At 31.7% G+C, this 20,153-nt stretch overlaps 2 protein-coding genes across 6 annotated transcripts; one reads left to right on the top strand and one right to left on the bottom strand.

Moving 5' to 3' along the window:
- The first annotated feature begins 1,353 nt into the window (after positions 1-1,353).
- On the top strand, positions 1,354-5,266 carry LOC109788521 (putative inactive receptor kinase At5g58300). The gene is made up of 3 exons (XM_020347266.3): positions 1,354-1,857; positions 2,512-3,849; positions 4,398-5,266. The coding sequence occupies exons 2-3, from the start codon at positions 2,592-2,594 to the stop codon at positions 4,976-4,978; spliced, it is 1,839 nt and encodes a 612-aa protein (XP_020202855.1). The 5' UTR covers positions 1,354-1,857; positions 2,512-2,591; the 3' UTR covers positions 4,979-5,266.
- A 368-nt stretch (positions 5,267-5,634) lies between these two features.
- Positions 5,635-15,396, bottom strand: LOC109808681 (Mitochondrial ATP synthase D chain-related protein). Of its 5 annotated transcripts, none has more exons than XM_083072893.1 (19): positions 15,223-15,396; positions 14,429-15,003; positions 13,298-13,360; positions 13,151-13,213; positions 13,004-13,066; positions 12,841-12,903; positions 12,691-12,753; positions 12,540-12,602; positions 12,151-12,213; positions 11,961-12,023; positions 11,808-11,870; positions 11,614-11,676; positions 11,314-11,376; positions 11,135-11,197; positions 10,930-10,992; positions 9,767-9,826; positions 7,987-8,127; positions 6,686-6,784; positions 5,635-6,534 (listed from the first exon to the last, which is right to left on the bottom strand). In XM_083072893.1, exons 2-19 carry the CDS (start codon positions 14,846-14,848, stop codon positions 6,022-6,024), a joined length of 2,052 nt encoding a protein of 683 aa, XP_082929019.1. In that variant the 5' UTR covers positions 14,849-15,003; positions 15,223-15,396; the 3' UTR covers positions 5,635-6,021. The 5 variants fall into 5 exon arrangements, with proteins under 5 accessions (XP_082929019.1, XP_082929018.1, XP_020227372.1 ...); XM_083072892.1 differs by having other exon boundaries at positions 14,429-14,888; positions 15,223-15,395; XM_020371783.3 differs by having other exon boundaries at positions 11,829-11,870; positions 14,429-14,888; positions 15,223-15,394.
- Between the last annotated feature and the right edge of the window lie 4,757 nt (positions 15,397-20,153).

The raw sequence follows: 20,153 nt of genomic DNA, 5'->3' as shown, positions 1-20,153 counted from the left end.
TTAAGGGTAAGTATGACTTTGTAACGGACACATATTTGAACCACATGGTTGGTTTGCAGGCTTATACTTTAGTTGTGGTCCTTTGGGTCTAGGGAGGGATGCTATGTAACTATCCACACATCACTTTCACCTCAAGAAAGCAACGCTAGCTACAAACTATATCATTATCAATATCAATGATTCTTAATGTCTCATAAACACCATGCCATTTTTAATTCCCATACACAAAACAAAACCTTCCAAACCCTTTATTGAATTCACAACTTGGCATTTATGGACCATAAAGTAACAACAAAAAGAATTAATAAATTGTTAGTTTAAGTCATATCAGTTTTAACCTTCTTAAATAAAGTCTTGAGTTCAGATTTTATGTATGGAAAAAAATGATTGAGAAGAAAGACTCCACAAAAAATAATTAGTTAAATTTTCTGATAAAGATTAATTATTAACAAAATCAATAGAATAATAATTTATATCAATAACATAATTATTCAAAAAGTTATAACAAAAAAATATAATTAAAATCTATACGGTTAGTGACATCATTTATATAATTCACACTCATACACGTATTAAACTATTAATGTAGCATCAATATTCAAATTTAACCATATTAACAACTTTACAGAAGGGGGGAAAATAGTGTAAATAGTACCACCATTTCCTTAATTGTTGTGTACCTTTTTATGTGTGTCTAAAGCTATATTCTTTTATTTTTGCCCCAAGAGGAATTAAATCATCGACACCCCTATAGCACGCGGTTTTAGGTATATAACAGTAGCAACTAGCAATGAATGTGATCTAATAGCAATTCAATGTTTTTTGTAATTAAAAAATAAATGTCCGTTCGTGACATACAAATTAGAAAAAATAGATTTTAGTGATTCGAAAATTACTCGATGTGTGATCCGAAACAAGAACTTAGCCCAAGAAATTGAGGTAAAATAAATTTGGAAACCCATGCCTTTCATCGAGATCTGCAAGTCAGAATAGAATAAGTTTCATTCAGTAGTTCAAATATTCATTTCTTTTCATTTAAAAATACTTAAAATATATTTTTAGCATAATTAAAATGAATATATTTTGATTTTATTCTTTCCAAAATTGAAATGGCTATTTTTATTCTCTACTGTTTCATGATTCTTAATAACTACTTACTTAAGTTATTGGTATGTTAAGTCAACCACACTCAGTCTACAACTTTGTATAATATTATCTCAATATGTGATATTTCTAATTTTTTTATCTTTAAAATAAATGTTTTTATTTATCTTAAAATAATTATCAGGAATCAAATATTAACTCTAGCCTTTAAAAAAAAGTCTTTGATCTATCTAACTCATTCCTCATAACCTTCAAAAAAGTTTCTCTTACAACTTAGCTAATGTTAAACCACATCCTCTACTAGTATATAGTATATACATAGGAGTGTATATAATAATGTATTACCACTGTACACTCTGCAAATTTGGCTTAATAAGGAAGAAGGCTTCAAGTTGAAGGTGAGACTTGAACGTTGAATGTGTGCCTCCCAAATCATAAACAGGAAAACCGAAAGGAAAAAATATATGAACAGTGCAACATAGTATGATAGTTATTATAGTATAGTACTATGATAAAGCTTTTAATAACCCTCTCTTTCTCTATGTCTCTCTGATTCTGTGTGGATTCTGGCGTGTTCCTGAAGCTATGCCGTTAAAGCTTGTGGTTGCTCCCTCTTGGCCGTTACCACCACCAACACTGCTTTAGCAAAAACCTTTTCTTCCCCAAAATCACATTTATACATTTTCCATCACTTACACACTCCCCATTGTGGCTTCCACTTCCAACTTGCTTTCCCTTTCTCCTGGTTTCAAGGTTTGCATCATCTCTCAGTTACTTGCATTTTGTTTTTGCATGTTTTTCTTCTTTTTCAAGTGAGTTCATGTCTTTGCATATGTAGGACAAGTTAACATGTAATATGAAACTAAAATTCTTGAAGTTTTTGGCCTGGCATTGTTCTTGTTTGTCTATTTAGAGTGAGAAGAATGCTAATCAATGAAAATTCTAAGGGTACAGGCGTAAAATTAGTTTCATTGTATAGTGAATCCAAGGAGAATATTCTTTTAATTAATGAATGGCAAAAATAAAATACTTCGGTAAAATGATTTTAGCCTCTCTTTTTTTTTTACTTCTTCTGTCATATGTAAAATGATATTCACGTCTTCAAAAAATGAAAGACAAACTTTAGTACAGTTTAACCAAGGGCTGATAAACTAGATGGGCCTTTTGAAAAGTTTTTTCGTAGCTAGAAAACATGATTGAAAATTATGATTTTTTAAAATAACTAAATTCTGTTTGTTTATTTATTTTTACAAATTTCTCAAAAATTAAGATTGTTTACAATAGTACTTTTCTGGATATATAAATATTTCCACATAAACCAACTGTTTTGTTGTATTGCCTGCTAAGTGATTGATTACAGTTGCTCCTTTTGATCAGTTTGTAACATTTTGAAATCTCCATTGCTAGGGAAACAAGTGGAGTTATTGAAACCACACAACCAGTTACTGCCTCTCATCTCAGGCACCTTGGTTCAACCACAAAACTTGATGATGCTACAATCCTACTTTACCACAATAGCAATTTTTCTTCTCCTGCTTGTGTTTCCTCGAACTAAAGCTGATCTACATTCAGAAAAGCAAGCACTCCTTGACTTTGCTGCTGCAGTTCATCATGGTCCAAAAGTGAATTGGAACTCTAGTACCTCAATCTGCACTTCATGGGCGGGAGTTACATGCAATCATGATGGTTCCCATGTGCTTTCTGTAAGGCTTCCAGGTGTTGGATTGCGAGGTTCTCTCCCACCAAACACACTTGGTAAGCTAAATGGCCTCGTTAGTCTCAGTCTTAGGTCCAACAGCTTGAGGGGGAACCTTCCAACTGATCTACTTTCACTTCCTTCTCTAAGATTTATATATCTTCAACACAACAACTTCTCAGGTGATATTCCTGATTATCTGCCACCCCGGCTTATCTTTCTTGATTTGTCCTATAACTCTTTCACAGGAAAAATTCCAGCCTCAATCCAAAATTTGACACATCTAATAGGGCTAAACCTCCAAAATAACTCTCTCACAGGAACTATTCCTGATGTTAACCTTCCTAGCCTTAAGGATTTGGACTTGAGCTTCAACTACCTGAATGGTTCTATTCCTTCAGGTCTTCGTAAGTTTCCTGCCTCCTCATTTAGAGGGAATTTGATGTTATGTGGAATACCTTTGAAGCAATGTTCTTCAGTTTATTCCCCTACTTCCACATTGTCTCCACCAACAGTTTCCAAAAGACCATATGATCTATCAAACAAGAAAATGAGCAAGGGGACAAAACTAGCGATTGTTTTGGGGGGTGTAACATTACTGTTTCTTCCAGGTCTTATAGTAATCTTCTGCTGTTTCAAGAAAAAAGTTGGTGAACAAAATGTTGCACCTACAGAGAAAGGTGAGAAGCTTAGGGAGGACTTTGGGAGTGGTGTGCAAGAACCTGAGAGAAACAGGCTGATGTTTTCCGAAGGTTGTTCTCATAGTTTTGATCTGGAGGACTTGTTGAGAGCTTCAGCTGAAGTGCTTGGGAAGGGAAGTTGTGGAACAACATATAAAGCCATCTTGGAGGATGGAACAACAGTGGTTGTGAAGAGGTTAAGAGAAGTGGCGATGGGGAAAAAGGAATTTGAACAGCAAATGGAGTTTGTCCAAAGACTTGATCATCACCCAAATGTGATTCCCCTTCGTGCTTACTACTATTCCAAAGATGAAAAACTAATGGTCTATGACTACTCAACAGCCGGCAGTTTTTCCAAGTTATTGCATGGTAATTAATATTACTTTGAACTTCTCCCTGATTACACTTTCAAGACTGACAATGTCATATATTTGATATTTCTTTTCTTATTATAGAAGCCAGAACAAGATATACCACTATATGGTATCTATGTTGCTATCAACATAGTAATGTTGTATGCTTTACATCTAGTTTCATGTTGGGTTTACAAGATATTAGTATTAGAACAAACCTAAAAATTATTGTGCACATTAAAAGACAAATAATAAAGTGAGATAAAACTTAGATATAGTACCATAAATACTATTGATGTCGTTCTTCAATTAGAATGAAGTTTTACTTCAGTCATATATGTTATCATTTAATGAAAACTTTTGTTATGCATAATATCAAATTGAAACTCTAATTTTTATTGAAAAACAACACAAAAACACCTATAGTACTATATGCAAGTTTTATCTCATATTTTGTTATATTGAAGGTGCTTGAGGATTACTTCTATGTAAGCTTGGAGATGGTAAAATGCATTGCCATTGTTGTGGCCTTTTCTTAATATGATATGTGAAACATGATGACAGGATCGAGGGAAACTGGAAGACCTCCACTAGATTGGGATACAAGATTGAAGATCATGGTTGGAGCTGCTAGGGGCATCGCTCATATCCACTCAGCCAATGGAAGGAAACTAGTCCATGGCAATATAAAATCATCCAATGTGATTCTCTCAATAGATCTTCAAGGCTGCATATCAGATTTTGGCCTAACTCCACTAACAAGTTTCTGTGCCTCCTCCAAAAGTCCAGGCTATGGAGCACCTGAAGCTATCGAGACACGAAAATGCTCACAAAAATCTGATGTGTACAGCTTTGGTGTTCTCCTTCTTGAGATGCTGACTGGCAAAACACCAGTTCAGTATTCAGGGCACGGTCATGATGAAGTGGTTGATCTTCCAAAGTGGGTCCAATCTGTAGTGAGAGAGGAGTGGACTGCTGAAGTGTTTGATCTTGAGCTTATGAGATATCCAAACATTGAAGATGAGCTTGTGCAGATGCTGCAACTGGCAATGGCATGCGTGGCAGTGATGCCTGACACGAGGCCTTCAATGGAGGAAGTTGTTAGGACAATTGAAGAAATTAGAGAATCTATTTATGAAAACTAGCCATCATCTCAGAGAACATGTTCAAAGGGTCCTATGCTTTCACTCTAAATAAGTGAATGAATGGCTTCTTAGAAGAGGAAGATGCAGGAATATTTTCCAAATGCCCGTGGCTACAAACTGCAAGAAAAGTGTACATCCATTACCCACTTCTAAACATACCTAGTCAAGATTCACTTGAGGTCTTAGCATCAAAACAAAAATGCTTGTATTTTTTTTACCTTTTCATATTTCATTTGCATGATGTTTAAAGCCACACTGAAGTAATAGACAAAAGTTTAAATTATTAAATAGATCCCCGAATTATTTGAAAATTCTTAAATAAGTTCCTATATTAAAAAAAATTGAGTCCCTAAACTTAAGAAGTATGTCCCTAGACCAAAAAAAATATAACAATTCGCAACGACTTTAAAAATCCTAAAAACTCAATTAAACGAATTACACGATCAAGGATCCAATTAAAAATAAATAGTTCAAAGATCTATTTAAAAAATTTCAAATAATTCAGAACCTAGTTAGTGATTTAACCTAATAAGAATTTCCAAATAGCTTCACATACCTTGCAAGCTCTTCCAATCAGATGTATTCAATTAGTAAATATATATAAAAATATATTACAAAAAAGAATCCTGTTATGATAGCAACCATGCAGAAAATACTAATTGGGTCAATGAAGATGTGGGTCAATTTTGCATTTTATCAAAAACCTAATCATCACAAGATTCGAGGCGATACACCACCCACCAAAATGAAAGAATACATCAAGGACAACGGCAGAAACTAGTCACCAACTACTACATTCTTATTCACAATGCCGTCTTTCAGAGGTATCATTTCCAACTGTAAAAGCAATATGAAGTAAGAACACCCATTGTAAAACTATATACTTTTCCGCGGTACAATATTTCCGAGTGTCCAAAGAATTAACATACAAACATTAAAATGGCCCAATTTAGGCCAACCTATATTGGTATTCTGCCTAATGTAAGTGAGGTTACTGTATGTTCAAGACCGCCAAAAAAGAGGGAATTTCCAGTATTAATAAATCAACGACCGGTGTTTGAAGAGCTTCGATCAACCAAGTCAGCACCACTAACATAATTAGCAACAAATGATATCAAACGGAATGGAGCACCGATAAGGGGAGCATCTGTGATTGGCACAGCATCAATTTCCACATTCTTGACATCCTGTGACTCTATATCTTCAACCTCATTATCATCCAATGGAATTTGCACGATTTCTCCAGCAACGTCAGATATCAACGGCGAGTTTGAAATCAACCCAACAACATGCTTAGCATCAATATAGTTACCGTTCTCCTTCACTAAAGTCTCACCCAACAAGTTTAACTTTGGGGCTGATCCAGACGCAATCTCAGCAGATTCAGGTAAAGGAATGGCAACACCAGTAGGTTTAGCAAGTTCAGTCATCCCTTCAGGTATAGGAATGGCAACACCAGTAGGTTTAGCAAATTCAGCCATCCCATCAGCCCCAGTGACTCCAGAAAGTTCAATTTCTGCACTTCGTTGATCCAGGGTAACACATAACTCGGTGACCTGAGGATATAAATGGATTAGGATGCATAACGCTATAAAAACTAACCCAATCAATACTAAAATTGAAATATCAAACCCTCTACTATGTCATCAGCAATCGGTGATGTTCTTTTACAAAAGTAAAAAATTCACAAAGAACCTGGCATATTACCTTCTCAACAAGTTCCGCATTTTCTTCCATCAATTTCTCTACCAACGTAAAGGCTGCTTCAATTTGAGACTTCAAGTCCTCATTTTCAGCAGCAAGATCCTATCCACCATAAAGTGAAATATGATTATGATCATAGGCAACATAAATTGCCAAGCAGTAAAGGTTCTTCCTCCTCCCTACTAAAAGTTACTAGTTCACATATTCGACAGGTCTTATAATCATTTTTGGAAAGGCAAAAATATACTTTTCGTTCCTTATATTATTTATTAGATTTAATTTAATCTCACTTTAATTAATTGAATCAATTTAATCCCACATCTTTAAAATGAATCTCGATGTTTGATTTTCCGTCTCTTCCATTTAAATACTTAACGGATATGACACGTGTCATGACAGCATGACACGTGACATGATACATATCAAATTCATTAAGTATTTAAACGGAGGAAACGGAAAATTAAACATTGAGATACATTTTAAAGATGTGAGACTAAATTGATTCAATTAATTAAAGTGGGACTAAATTGACACTAATAAATAATATAAGGGACGAAAAATGTATTTTTGCCTTTTTGGAAATTAACATGACAACTTAAAATGCAACCAGTAACAACCATGAACTGCTAGACTGCCATCTGCCACCATAGATTTGAGTATCATCAAATTTAACACACTAGAAAATCTGTCCTAAGGCATATATAGCTATCAATATTCCTTTCCTTTAAGTAGGGATTAAGTAGGGATGACAAAATAAGTCAGTCTAACCTTTCATCAACCCGCCAAAAAATAGGTGAGGCCAGTTTGGCCTGCCTACAAAAACATCAGACTAGATACCTTGGCCCACCCTGCCTAAGGATGGGTAAAAAATTTAAATAAAAAAAAAAAGGAAAAGAGGAAAAATTATGTATTTTAAAGGATGTAAAATATATTAATAATTTAGTTTAAATTTCATTTGAATATTAGTTTTTTATTAGTACAAGAGAAATTAAATTTATAAAATAAATTAACAAAAATAATAAACATATATTTTGATTTTTTTTTAAGAACATTAAAATCTGAAGAAAAAAAATTGCACCATAAAAACTTTAAACTTAAAATTTTAATATAATTTTTAATTTTTTTTTTTTTAAAAAGGACGGGCTGGCTGATTGGACCACCTAGCCCAGCCCGCTATTTTTTGTTGGGCCGGCCAGCTGGTTTCAACCCATTTTTCCATCCCCACCTTTAAGTCAAGAAAACAAATTTTCATACGATTGAATTTGTATTGTAGATAGTAACCATGTTGGGTAACAAAAGTAAACCTTTTCAGATGCATTCTGTGAGCAGGAAGAAGTGTGGCTGTTTTCAAGATTCTGCACTGTTGACTGAATACTTGACATTTTCTCCCTCAATTGCTGGTTTTCTAGCAAAAGATTATTCCTGGACTCTTCCAATTCTGCCACCTGCCAAACTTTGATTTTAATATCCATATCAGAATTAACACAGGTTTGTCATGAAATGGACATAACCAAAAACATGCGTGTTAGGATCCAATTGCAAGGTATGGAACTTGAATCTGACATTGCCCATGTACAATGGTTAGCTTTTGTGGTTTGTTATCCTAAGGTTCTTATAAATTGGTATCAAATTTTTTCACCATGTCTCTTAGCTACAAACAAGTGACACCAGCCATGTTTTCCCATACATAGTCAAAGGGCTAATGCACAGCTAGCCCACATGAGTGGCAAAGCTGCCAAGCATGGTCAGATGTTAGTGTATGGGACTTGAGGTTACATTATTATGGAACTGTAGTAAGGGGATTATAAGACCTCAGACTTTAACTACAACATCTAACTTTTGTGGTGTGGTTCTCCCAAAGTTCTTATCAATTAGGAGAGGGTAATTCATCAAGTCGATGTTTAAAACCAATGGGAGTAAAAGGGAATAATGCTTAATTAATGGAACAGCATTCATACCAGACGGTTTGATTGCCAAAAGAACATAAGCCTAAACAAAGCCTTATAAAAAAATTAAATAATGGATAAGTATTCAGTCCAAAAACAAGTTGGTAAAAAAAAGTCAGAAAACAAACTGAAATGTCAAATAGTCAGAATGTATAAGTAAGAAATAAGTTGGGGAAATAATTATACTGGTAATATCATCCACACTTGGGAATCTGCTCTTGGGCAAATAAAACTACTCAAACCAGTTTTAGTATAAGCTTCAATATCATTCACTATAAACCAGTAACAGGATACATATAGGATTACCAACAAATATAAACTTGCGAGATAACATCACTTGGCATGGCAAAATGAAAATTTTGCTATATCTTATTTCAACAGCTAGGTTGAAGAGACGCTGAACTTCCAAAAGTCAGACCACTCTTAATAGCCTCAAAATTGCAAGGAAAACAACAGGCACTTGACTGATAAGAGATACAAGTATTGTATTACTACCCAAATAAAGATTAAAGAACTGAATAAAGATTTTTTTTTAATTTTACATATACAGTTATACACTTAGATATTTAGATTGCAGCAGTGTTTTGACGAATCATAAGGCTCATTTCAAATGACAGCCCCATCCGAGTGGGAGTTGCTTTTCTTTACTTTAAAATCTTTCTCTGGGAGAGCGGATAAAAAAAGGGTCTTCCCATCGAAATTATAAGAGCTAATTAATATTGAATATTGTTTACCGGGGAAGGTACATTTCTTTACATCATAAGGATAAAGCATTCTCGCTTATCTTAAATATGTTTTTTAATATGTATAGCTATCAGTATCAACCTAATAGATAGCTCTTTCCATTTAATATGTATTAGTCTTGGGGTAAACCCCTTCATCCATTGCTTAGCCTATTATTCCACCCAATGAGCAAAGAGAACTGCGGATTCTCGATGGTTGAACAGAAGAGAGACAGGGCAAGCATAAATGATTCCAAAACTGAACACTACAAGATAATGTTTCAATTGAGTTAAAATTTTATGACTCCTAAAGATTAAAACAAGGAAATTACAGATAATAATATAAAAATAATAATTTATAATACTTTCCTTGGTTTTTCAAGAAAAATATTAATGTATATACAAGAGTTACATACCTGCGCTTGTAGCACAGCAATGTTTCCATTCAGGTTTGAAATAGTTTCCTTTGTTGAATTCTGTAAACAAAACACATGATATGAATCTGATAAGGGACAAATTTACAAGAAACGGAGAAGGCATTATCCATCACCTCAGACAACCCAAAAATTATGATGACGAAAAATCGTTGCTTTAAATTTGGAATAACAAAATACAGAGAAAAAGAATAAAAAAAATATGAATAAACAGTTCACAGGCATATTTTCACATTTCAGATGAATCAAGTTGTGCTAGTCCTTGTTCTTCCTTTTAACCCTTTTTGCATTGACAGTAAAATGTTCTTGCATTTTCTTAAGAATTCATATATTGAGCATGTCAGTAGCCAGCAATAATATGGCCTTCTGCTTATCCATTGCCACTCACATGGAATTGGTTGTGTGTACTAATATGTCCTTATAATTATATAAAGGTCAGAGTCAGGTAAAATAATTTATATTTTAAATCCGTACAGCTTTCAAGTATATGGCTATGGCAGCAGAAGAGAGACTCATGTGATGATGGTGGTTGTTAAGACCTGTGGAGGAGCTCACGAGGCAGAGTGATGAGCATTAGAGCCACCGAAGAGTATTGAGGGGCAGGGGAAAGCTAACCTAGAGTCAAAAGAATGGGATAGCAAGATGCCCCAACTTCCCGGCACCCTTCTCTCTGTTATTTTCCCTTTGGTTTCACTTACAGTTGTTTTCCAGCCCAGGGAGCTCCCCCTCTTGTACAGACACCAAACTCCCCTTGACCTCATTTAAAAACCACCTTTATTTCTTCAATGTTCAATCAATCAATCTTTTTTATTTTCCAATCAAATCCCAAGTAACCAGTTTACCATCAAATAGAAAGGTACCATTAGCCTAGACACTATAAGGGAGTTTAGGACACCAAAAAAGGATTGTTTGGGCCTCGGATATCTTATTCTAGAAAATGGGCTAGAATTTCATTTTTATTTTTTAAAAGAATTTTATATTATTATACTTAATATTTTTATTTTTTTGGTGTGAAATTAGGTGCTAACAATAACTAATATACTATATGAAATTTAAGGTCATTAATTAAAAAAACAATATATCCAATGCAATAGACAATAGTGTACAACAGTACAAGAGAACAGAGTCGTCAGACACGTTATTACCTCCTTCTCAACAAAAGAACTCAAATCGCTCTCTAGAAGATATATTTTTTGTTCTAAACTCTCCTGTGGAACAATGTATACTGGATTTAGTTACCAATAAAAAACATTAAACTGTGGCAGAACATGAGAGAGGAGGGAATGTTAATCAGCTAAGGTTAAATACAGTGAATGTAGGAAATATCGAAGTCAATGAACCAATTTTTACCCCTTTCAGGCTCAAAACATCTTTTTCATTCAGCAACTGATTGGTTTTTTCCACCAATGTAGCCTGCATATGACATATTTTTTAATTTAAAATAAATATTAAATATCTTGATAAATCATTTCAAAAACCCAGTGTTCCTACATCTTTTAAAAGGGGAAAAAACATATTAGGCAATTCACCTCTTTTTGAAGTAAGGAATTATTCTCCCTCTGCAATTGTGCAATTCTTGTTTCTGATCCAACCTGCAGATAATCAGGTTAAATGAAAGTTAATAGACAAACATATCAAAATAATATAGTTCAAATAACACATAATATCTGTTCAAATGTTCCACTAAATTGTTTAATTCAAATTCAATCATCTATTTTTATTTTATTTTTACCCAGTCTAAAGCAGATGCTAATAGCTAATCCACTACATGATATGGTCAAGTATATTCAGTGCAATAACAGTACATGATATAATAGACAAGTTATTACCTCTTTTTCACTAAAAGAACTCAAATCAGTCTCCAGAATTTTTATTTTTTGCTCAAAACTCTCCTGTGGAATGATGTACACTTGACTTAGAATGTCAGCCCAATTTTCATTAACAAAATCTCTAAATATAAGAATCAGCTAAGGTTAAATATATAGTGAATATAGGAATTGACAGCTGATGAAACAATTCTTACACCTTTCAGACTCAAAACTACCTTTTCATTCAGCAACTGATTAGTTTTTTCCACCAGTCCAGCCTACATATGATATACTATTAAATATCTGAATAAATAATGTCTCAAAATCAATGATCCTTAATCTTTTAAAAGGGAAAAATAATCACTCACCTCCTTTTTAAGTAAGGAATTATAGTCACTTTGCAATTGTGCGATTCTCATTTCCAGACCATTCTGCCGATAATTCAGTTAAATATACCAGTCAGTAGTTAAACATAGATAAGAATAACATAAATCCAATAATATAAGATCCATGATCCATACACACATTCATCAAAATTATTTAATTCAAACTCAATACCTGATTTTGTGTCAGCAATTCATTATCAGTTCGTAAGTTATTGATGATCTCTTCCAAGGTAACCTGTAAAAGAAAGGCAAAGAAATGGTAGAGATGAAAAAATTATAATAAAAGATGTTATTGAGAACCAAGCTAATTTTAATCATCTTTTTAGAATGCCAGTTGAGATAAGCAGTTAAACAAATATATATCCCTCTGATAATTGATAGTACTTGCAGTATATATTACCTCTTTTTGAACTAGTTTATCATTTTCTTCTCTGAATTTTTTAATTGTCTCCTTTGATATGGCCAGTAAAAATTATATGCATTCTTTCTAAACAATATTTGTGATTTAAGCAGTTAAATAACTGACATGAACCTCTGAGATGGAGTTTAAAGTAAAATTACCTCTTTCTGAAAGTGCACTTCATTTTCTTCTTTCAATTTTCTTATTGTCTCCTGTGATAGGGTCTGTTGTAAGATATGCTATACATGTAATGAGAAAAATGGCAGATAAACAGTAAGTTAGATATATCAGACAGAATTTAAAATCTATCACCTCTTTCTGCATGTGCATATCATTTTCTTCTTTCAATTTTCTCATTGCATCTTCTGATATGGCCTGCAGAATGATAGATTGTACATGTCATGAAAACAACGAAACTTAAGTGCTCAAACAAAGCACAGACATTTCTAAATAAAATATTACCTCTTTTTGAACATGCATATCATGGTTTTCTTTCAATTTTCTGATAGTCTCTTCAGATGCTATCTGTGAAAAGATAAGCCTATAAGAGTTAAAAGAAAAATGCAAGATAAATACATTAGGAAAAATTGTCATTCAGATAAAACTTAAAATATATTATTATTACCTCTTTCTGCATATACATGTCATTCTGTTCTGTTAATTTTCGGATTGTCTCTTCCATTATGACCTGAGAAATGATGGGATCTATACATTATAAAAACATGAAACATAATTGCTAAAACAAAGAACAAATTCTCAGATAAAATATTACCTCCTTTTGAATGTGCATATCATTTTCTGCCTTCAATTTCCTGATTGTCTCTTTTGATAAGGTCTGTGGAGTGATAAACCACACATATTAAACAAATGTTGAAACATAATAAATCAAAGGACAAATACTTCTCAGATAAAATTTTACCTCTTTCTGAATGTATATATCATTTTCTTCCTTTAATTTCCTGATTGTCTCTTCTGATCTGGCCTGTGGAGTGATATGATGTACAAGTTATAAAACTTTGAAATATTCGTTTAAACAAAGCGCAGAAGTACTTTAAAAAAATGTGTAATTGGCAGGGCAAATAAACAAGCTTTTAGCTCATTTGACTAGCTCAATAGATCTGTTTGTAAAGGAGTTGATTCCAATAGCTTATAGTGTTTTCAAAGTGCTATTTCATGTAACTTCTAAGGTTATAAGCTCCTACCCAAGCTTTTTCTGGTCTCCCTCGTTTTTATCCTTACTGTCTTATAAGATTCCTCCTTCAGCCTTCTTACATTAAAAAAATCCTTGACACTCTCACTCTCATCAAATATCATTTCATTTAAAAAAATATTTAAAAATGAGAATAAAATTTTAAAAAAGTATTATCCAAAATTATAAGTTGATAAATCATTTAGAAATATATATATATATATATATATATATATAATTACCAAATTTCAAGATATGGCCAAGTAATTAAATGTTATTTTACACTTATCAACTAGTTGAATAACTAATTTATCAACTTTCAGCTATCTTTTTCAATTTTCAACTAGCTTATCAATTTTCAGCTAGTTTATCTGCTAATTTCGCCAAACACACCCAATATTACCTCTCTGTGTACAAGCATATCATTTTCTCCTTTCAATATTCCCAATTGTCTCTTTTGAAGTATGTTGTGGAAAGATAAGCTATACATATTAAAAACTTGAAACTATAATACGTGCCCACATATATATGAAAAATAAAACTTTAAAGACATCCCACTACATTTCGTTTGAGCATATTATTTTCATTCCCAATTTTTTTATTACCTCTTCTCTGCCAAAAGGTAGTTTCATTTAGTTTAACAAGGCATTCATGTCCATAAACACTCCACTAAAAAAAAAAGGGAAAAAGTTGATGGCAAGTATGTTAGAAAAAGACAAAGAAGGAAGCCGATAACATTTTTCAACAAAACTATTCAGAAATAAAAATAATTTTAAACTAAATTATCTGTTTCAATGAAAAAAGATATAGCTAAGGGAAATACTTAAAATGCAACAAAACATTGATTGAAGGGAAACTTACACATTCTTTACCATTTGGCAGATGACCATTTGAATCCACATTAACACTTTGCCCATCTGCGAACTCCAATGGTGGAATATTCCCATCCTTTCTGCTTTTCACCAGATTCTGATCACTATTGGGGGCTTCCACAATCCCATTCCGATCCACATTCATACTTTGCTCATCAATGACTCCTGAAAGATGAGCAGGCTCGTCCTTACCATTATTCACCAGATTCTGATCCCTAGTTGATGTCTCTCCAACAACTCCATTCGAATCCACATTCGAGCTTTTCTCATTTGCAGTCTCGGAAAGATTAGTGTGCTCATCCTTTCCATTACTGACCAGATTGGCAGTTTCTCCAACCCCATTTTCCACATTCTTATTTTGCTTGTTCTTCTTCTTCTTGTTCTTCCTCCGCCTCTTGTCATCCTCCATCCACCCAGCTCAAATTCTCTATTCCAACTTCTAAAAGGCACTACTCACACACACAAAAAGAGAAATTTCAGGTTCAGAATCCAAACCTTACACCACAAAACATTAAACCCAAAAATGACCAGTCAACTCAGACCCCAAATGCAATCCAATGCCAACTTCACGATCCAAGACCCAGATTCACATGAAATCACAATTCATCATATCATCACGTAATTTAAAAACTACAAATTCAAATCTCATAGCCACCGGTTTACGAACCATTGGCATCACGAAATCTTAAATCAACAATCAAAACAGTCACAAATTTGAGAATTAAAAAGAAAAAAACAGCGAATTGAAATTACTGATAAAAAATAAAAAAATAAAAAACTTACAGATAGAATCGGGAAAGAGCAATGAATGGAATGAAGGGGTTGTTACGTTAGCGTTATGAAGGAAATGAAGGTTTGTGTGAATGTGAAATGAATCTGGGAAATGGGAATGCAAAGTTCAGTGAGTGAGAAGCAATTGAAGGGTAGGGCGTGTGTTGTGTCGGTGCGTCTTTTTAGCGTTGATTTGATTTGATGCCACTTTCACGACACCTTTCCTTTCCAACTGGAAATCCAACGGCTTCTACGCCCCCATTTGTCGTGTACTCTCTGGACCTGTCCCCACTGGATTATTTTTCCTATTAACGTTTTCTATAGCATTTTTATGTGCCCAACTCGGTTTCATAATTTGCTTCCTTCTTTTTGGAGCAAACGGAAAATACATCTAACGCAAAAAAAGGGACGGGGTATGTTTCGACACATACGAAAGTTAAATTATTTTAATTATTAATTTTATTATATATATATGATGCATTATTGTCATAATTGACTGCAATTAGAATGAACTTTTATTAAATATTAATTTTAAATATTTAATTTTGTTTGAACAAAAAGAAATACATAATAATAAATCAACGTAGGAAAAAATTGTTCAAAAATAATTATAAAATGTCAAAACAACTTATTTAATAAATAAAATTTGGCTATTATTTCAATTGCAAAGTTTATTTTACAATATTGTTTTTACTTACAAATAATTGAAATATCTCGAAAATATTTTTCTTTAGAGCATCTGCAATAGGAGTTGCTTATAAGCAATTCTCTGTACCACATCACTGCCATATCAGCTCTGACCCATTTTATGAGTTACTTAAATTTTAATAGAGTTGCTTCTACAAGAGCCGATATGGCAGTGATGTGGTACAGAGAATTGCTTATAAGTAACTCCCATTGCAAATGCTCTTAGTACCTGCCAATAATTTTAATTATGGATGTATTTTTTTTCTTCGAGTTGTTAAATGTAATACTTTTTTTAAATTAATTGGTATGGAGTATTTATCAATTTCATTGATAGAATATAACTTAATTGATCATCTTAAGTAGAGTTTCTCCTTTCAACTCTATCTTTTTTTATTTACAAAATTCGAACTCAAAACCTTACTTAATGCACCAGATTCAATATCACTTGAATCAATGACTTGTTAATTAATACAAATATTTTTTTTCTTTCATATAAATTAATTTACAAGTTAAGATGAAAAATAAATATATAAGAAATATGATGGATGGAAATTTTTTCTTTTTCATTTCATATATCTCTTAATCTATTATAATAAAGACTAATCTCGTTTACATTATTAAAATTGCCACTGGTTTAAAGAGTGTTTTCATGTAATGAAAATCAAACATGAAATTTATAGTTAAATGAATTGTTCCCATGAAGTATGGGTGCAAAAATCAAGAATGAACAAAACAGAGTGTACCGAAAGAAAATAAAATAAAAGTGTTTAATTATTTTTTTTATTTATGAGAATCGGACTTGGTACTAATAGAACTTATAACACTTACACACATCACTCAACCAATTAAATTATATTTCTTGATTAAATGCATTTAATTTAAGAAAGTAAGAAAAAAATAAAATTGAAATTTGAAAAACATTTGAAATCAATTTTTAGGTTAAACAATCGATTTAAAAAAAATTGATGTCCTAAAAATAATTGATTTTCTTAAAAAAAAAAACATAATGACATTTCTCGTTATTCAACATAGAAATAAATCAAACCAAAAAACATATCACACATTACATTCTTTAAATTGGTCATGATAACAAATGAATATAGAGAGAGAGAGGGAAAACGATTCATTTATTTCAAGAATAATTATTATATTTACTTCATTCAATAACTTATATTTAACATCAAATTTTATTGATCTAATTATTAAGTTAAAAGTTTTTATTACATAGATTAAGTTTGTAAATATTTTAAAAAAAATTAAAAATTATTTGATAATTTGTTTTATTAATTTAAATTGACAGATAGTCATAAAAATAATTTATACATTTATTTAAATTAATGAAATTAATTATCAAATACTTTTCAAAAAAATTATAAATTTGTATGTTGGATCTATGTAGTAACAATTTTAATTTAATGGTTAAATGGTTAAAATTTGATGTAAAATATGAGTTATTAAAAAAAATAAGTCTATCAAAACTTACTTATGAAGTAAATGAATTCCTCTGCCCATTGATCCCTCTAAAGTAGCCTTCAAAGATAAATACACATAATGCTTCCAACCCTTGACACTCCACATTGATGAATGGATATTCACTTTTAGGTGTGTTAAGACTTGAGACTCTATGCAATTTATCCATTATTAAAAATTGATTCTTGATTTTTAGGATATGTAGATAAATCACTTTGCTATTGAGTAACAACGTTTCTTAATGATGACAGAGTAAATGATTAGACTTTGACCTAGTTTAAAAATATAAGTAAGAAAAAATCGAAAGTGGATGAGAAGGATTAGTGTCACTATAACCTAATTTTAAAATTTAAGATTTAAATATATTTTTAGTTCTTATAAATTTTTGAAAGTGCAATTTTAGTCCTTCAGAAAATTGATTGTAAATTTTTCCTTTCTAATTTATGAAATTAAACAATGTTGGTCCATCATTAACATACAATCTAAAATTAAATAGAAAATATTAACGTGCTTATGAGAGACATTACTTAAAAGTTACTTAGTCATGCTAACTTTCATGTAAGGAAAAATGTTTTTTTGCTACATACTAAAAAAATAATTTTTTGATTTTAAATATTAAAAAATTCAACCACTTTTATCTTATTTAATGATATGTTTCCTAAAATATCCATTATGCATGATTTTTCAGTTGCACTACTTTTTTTTTACATTTATAATAATAATAATATAGAAAAAAATGTTATGAAATTAGTAAATTTAATGCAAATAACTAATCTTCTTAATATGTATAAGATCATTTTTTTTCTTATAATAGATAATAGAGGGAATATATGTTATGTTTCTTATTTATTTTTATTTTTATTTTTTAACATAAGTATTTTTGTACATAATTAACTATTAGGTAGTGTTACTCACAGACACGCCAATTTTTTTGTTTAATTTTAGATGGTATGTTAATAGTGGACTAACATTGCTTAATATTAAAAATTAAGGGGCCAGATTTGCAGTAAAAAAATTTAAAAGACCACAATTGTACATTCATGAAACTATATGGACCAAAAGAATATTAAAGCCAAAACTTAAAATTAAGTATGACATTCTCTCACTTGGTCTTGTATTTTTCACACTTCATGATATCTACAATATTGATGACTTGATGCTCACACCCAAAAGTTAATCACACGAATCACAATAATAAATTTCTAATAAAATGGGTATTACCCTCCATATATCACAATGTATTCAGTTTTAGTAAAAGCAACACTTTAAGTGAATGATCATTTCAATATTTATTATTGAGTCAAAATTCATGTCTTTCTCAACCAAAAATGTATACTTAAAAATGAGAAGACGATTAAAAACTAAACTTTCACTATATTCAAAAAAGACCTTACATGACTAAATATAAGTCTAGTGCACATTACGTGGTCCTTAAACAACTTAGTTAATGTGTCTTTTGCCAATAGATATACAATCATTAATTTAGTGTTAATGTGTTCAATGATAATTCCCTCGTAGCTAAATACTTTATGTTGACATGTTTGCTTTGACTTTCACTTTTATTGTTTCTAGTTAGAAAAATATTAACTAAATTATTACAATACGTCTTCAATGAAATCAACTACCTTTAGAGCAACAGTGGAGCTTTTTAACCAAATACCCTACAATGTTGCCTAAAATAATGAGACACACTCGACCTTTTTAGTAGAAGTGACAACTAATGATTATTTTATAATTATCCAACATTCTGCTCTATCAATCATCATGAAGATATATTCAAATGTTGACTTACAAGAGTCAATACAACCAACAAAACCTCTAAGTAACCAACAACCTTCAAATTGTTAGATCTTCGATGCATAAGTTTGTAATATTTGGTTCCTTAAAGATACATGATAATTGTGTGCTTTACTCGTTTATAGTTACTCAAATCATGTAAATTATCTAAATTTTACCCTTATTTATATTATCATTTGCTTCATTTTAACAAGACTTAGACTTTTAATTTTAATTTAGTTAATCATGTTTTGAAGCTAGTTACTCTCTTAGGATCTATTTTGTAGGTTGAAGAAAGATAATTGTGGAGGTATATTTATTGAAAGGTTTTAAAGTTGAAAAACATTTTTGGCTTAGTCATACCTCAATATTAGTTGAGCCAAAGAAGTTATATAATGAAGCCCAAAGGCAAACATCAACTTTGGTTGAGCCAATTACTCCTAAAGTGCATTTCATTTTTTAGACATTTGCTTAGGGAAAATACATGGCTCACTAAACAAATTTGTGTATGGCACTCACAATGTAAGGACAAAAGGGATTTGTAGGTTAGGCTTTTGGGTATATTGTAATGACTTTGTGATAAGACGTTTTTTATGACTAAAGAGCTCCCATACTTTCATTGATCATCTTCTTCATTTCTTCTCCAACCTTTGTGGTTCCTATGGCTATGAGTAACTAATTTCTCCCTCAATGGGATTGGGCGTAACTAGATGAACCTTATGTATTAACTTTGTTTTATCAATTTTATCCCATTGCTTAGTGTTTTGTTTTTCTCTTAATGCTTTCTTGATGACTGTTATCTTGAGTAGTCATTGAAAAATGCTTCTTGAGTTATGCGCGAGTCAAAACACCCATTGAATGTTTTATTTATGAATAAAGATGAGTTCAATGAACATTTTATAACTAGCAATGTTTTCAATGTATTTTAGTCACTTTAGTCAAGGGTGTGGTGATTAGGGAAATACATGGTTTCAAGCTTCAAAAAGATTAATGTTTGGAGATTTTCAGTG

Source organism: Cajanus cajan, chromosome 4 (genome assembly GCF_000230855.2).
Source record: "Cajanus cajan strain Asha chromosome 4, NIPB_CcT2T_4, whole genome shotgun sequence".
NCBI classification, from domain to species: domain Eukaryota; kingdom Viridiplantae; phylum Streptophyta; class Magnoliopsida; order Fabales; family Fabaceae; genus Cajanus; species Cajanus cajan.
The sequence above is the reverse complement of the archived record's forward strand: the minus strand, read 5'-3'. Positions and strand labels throughout refer to the sequence as shown.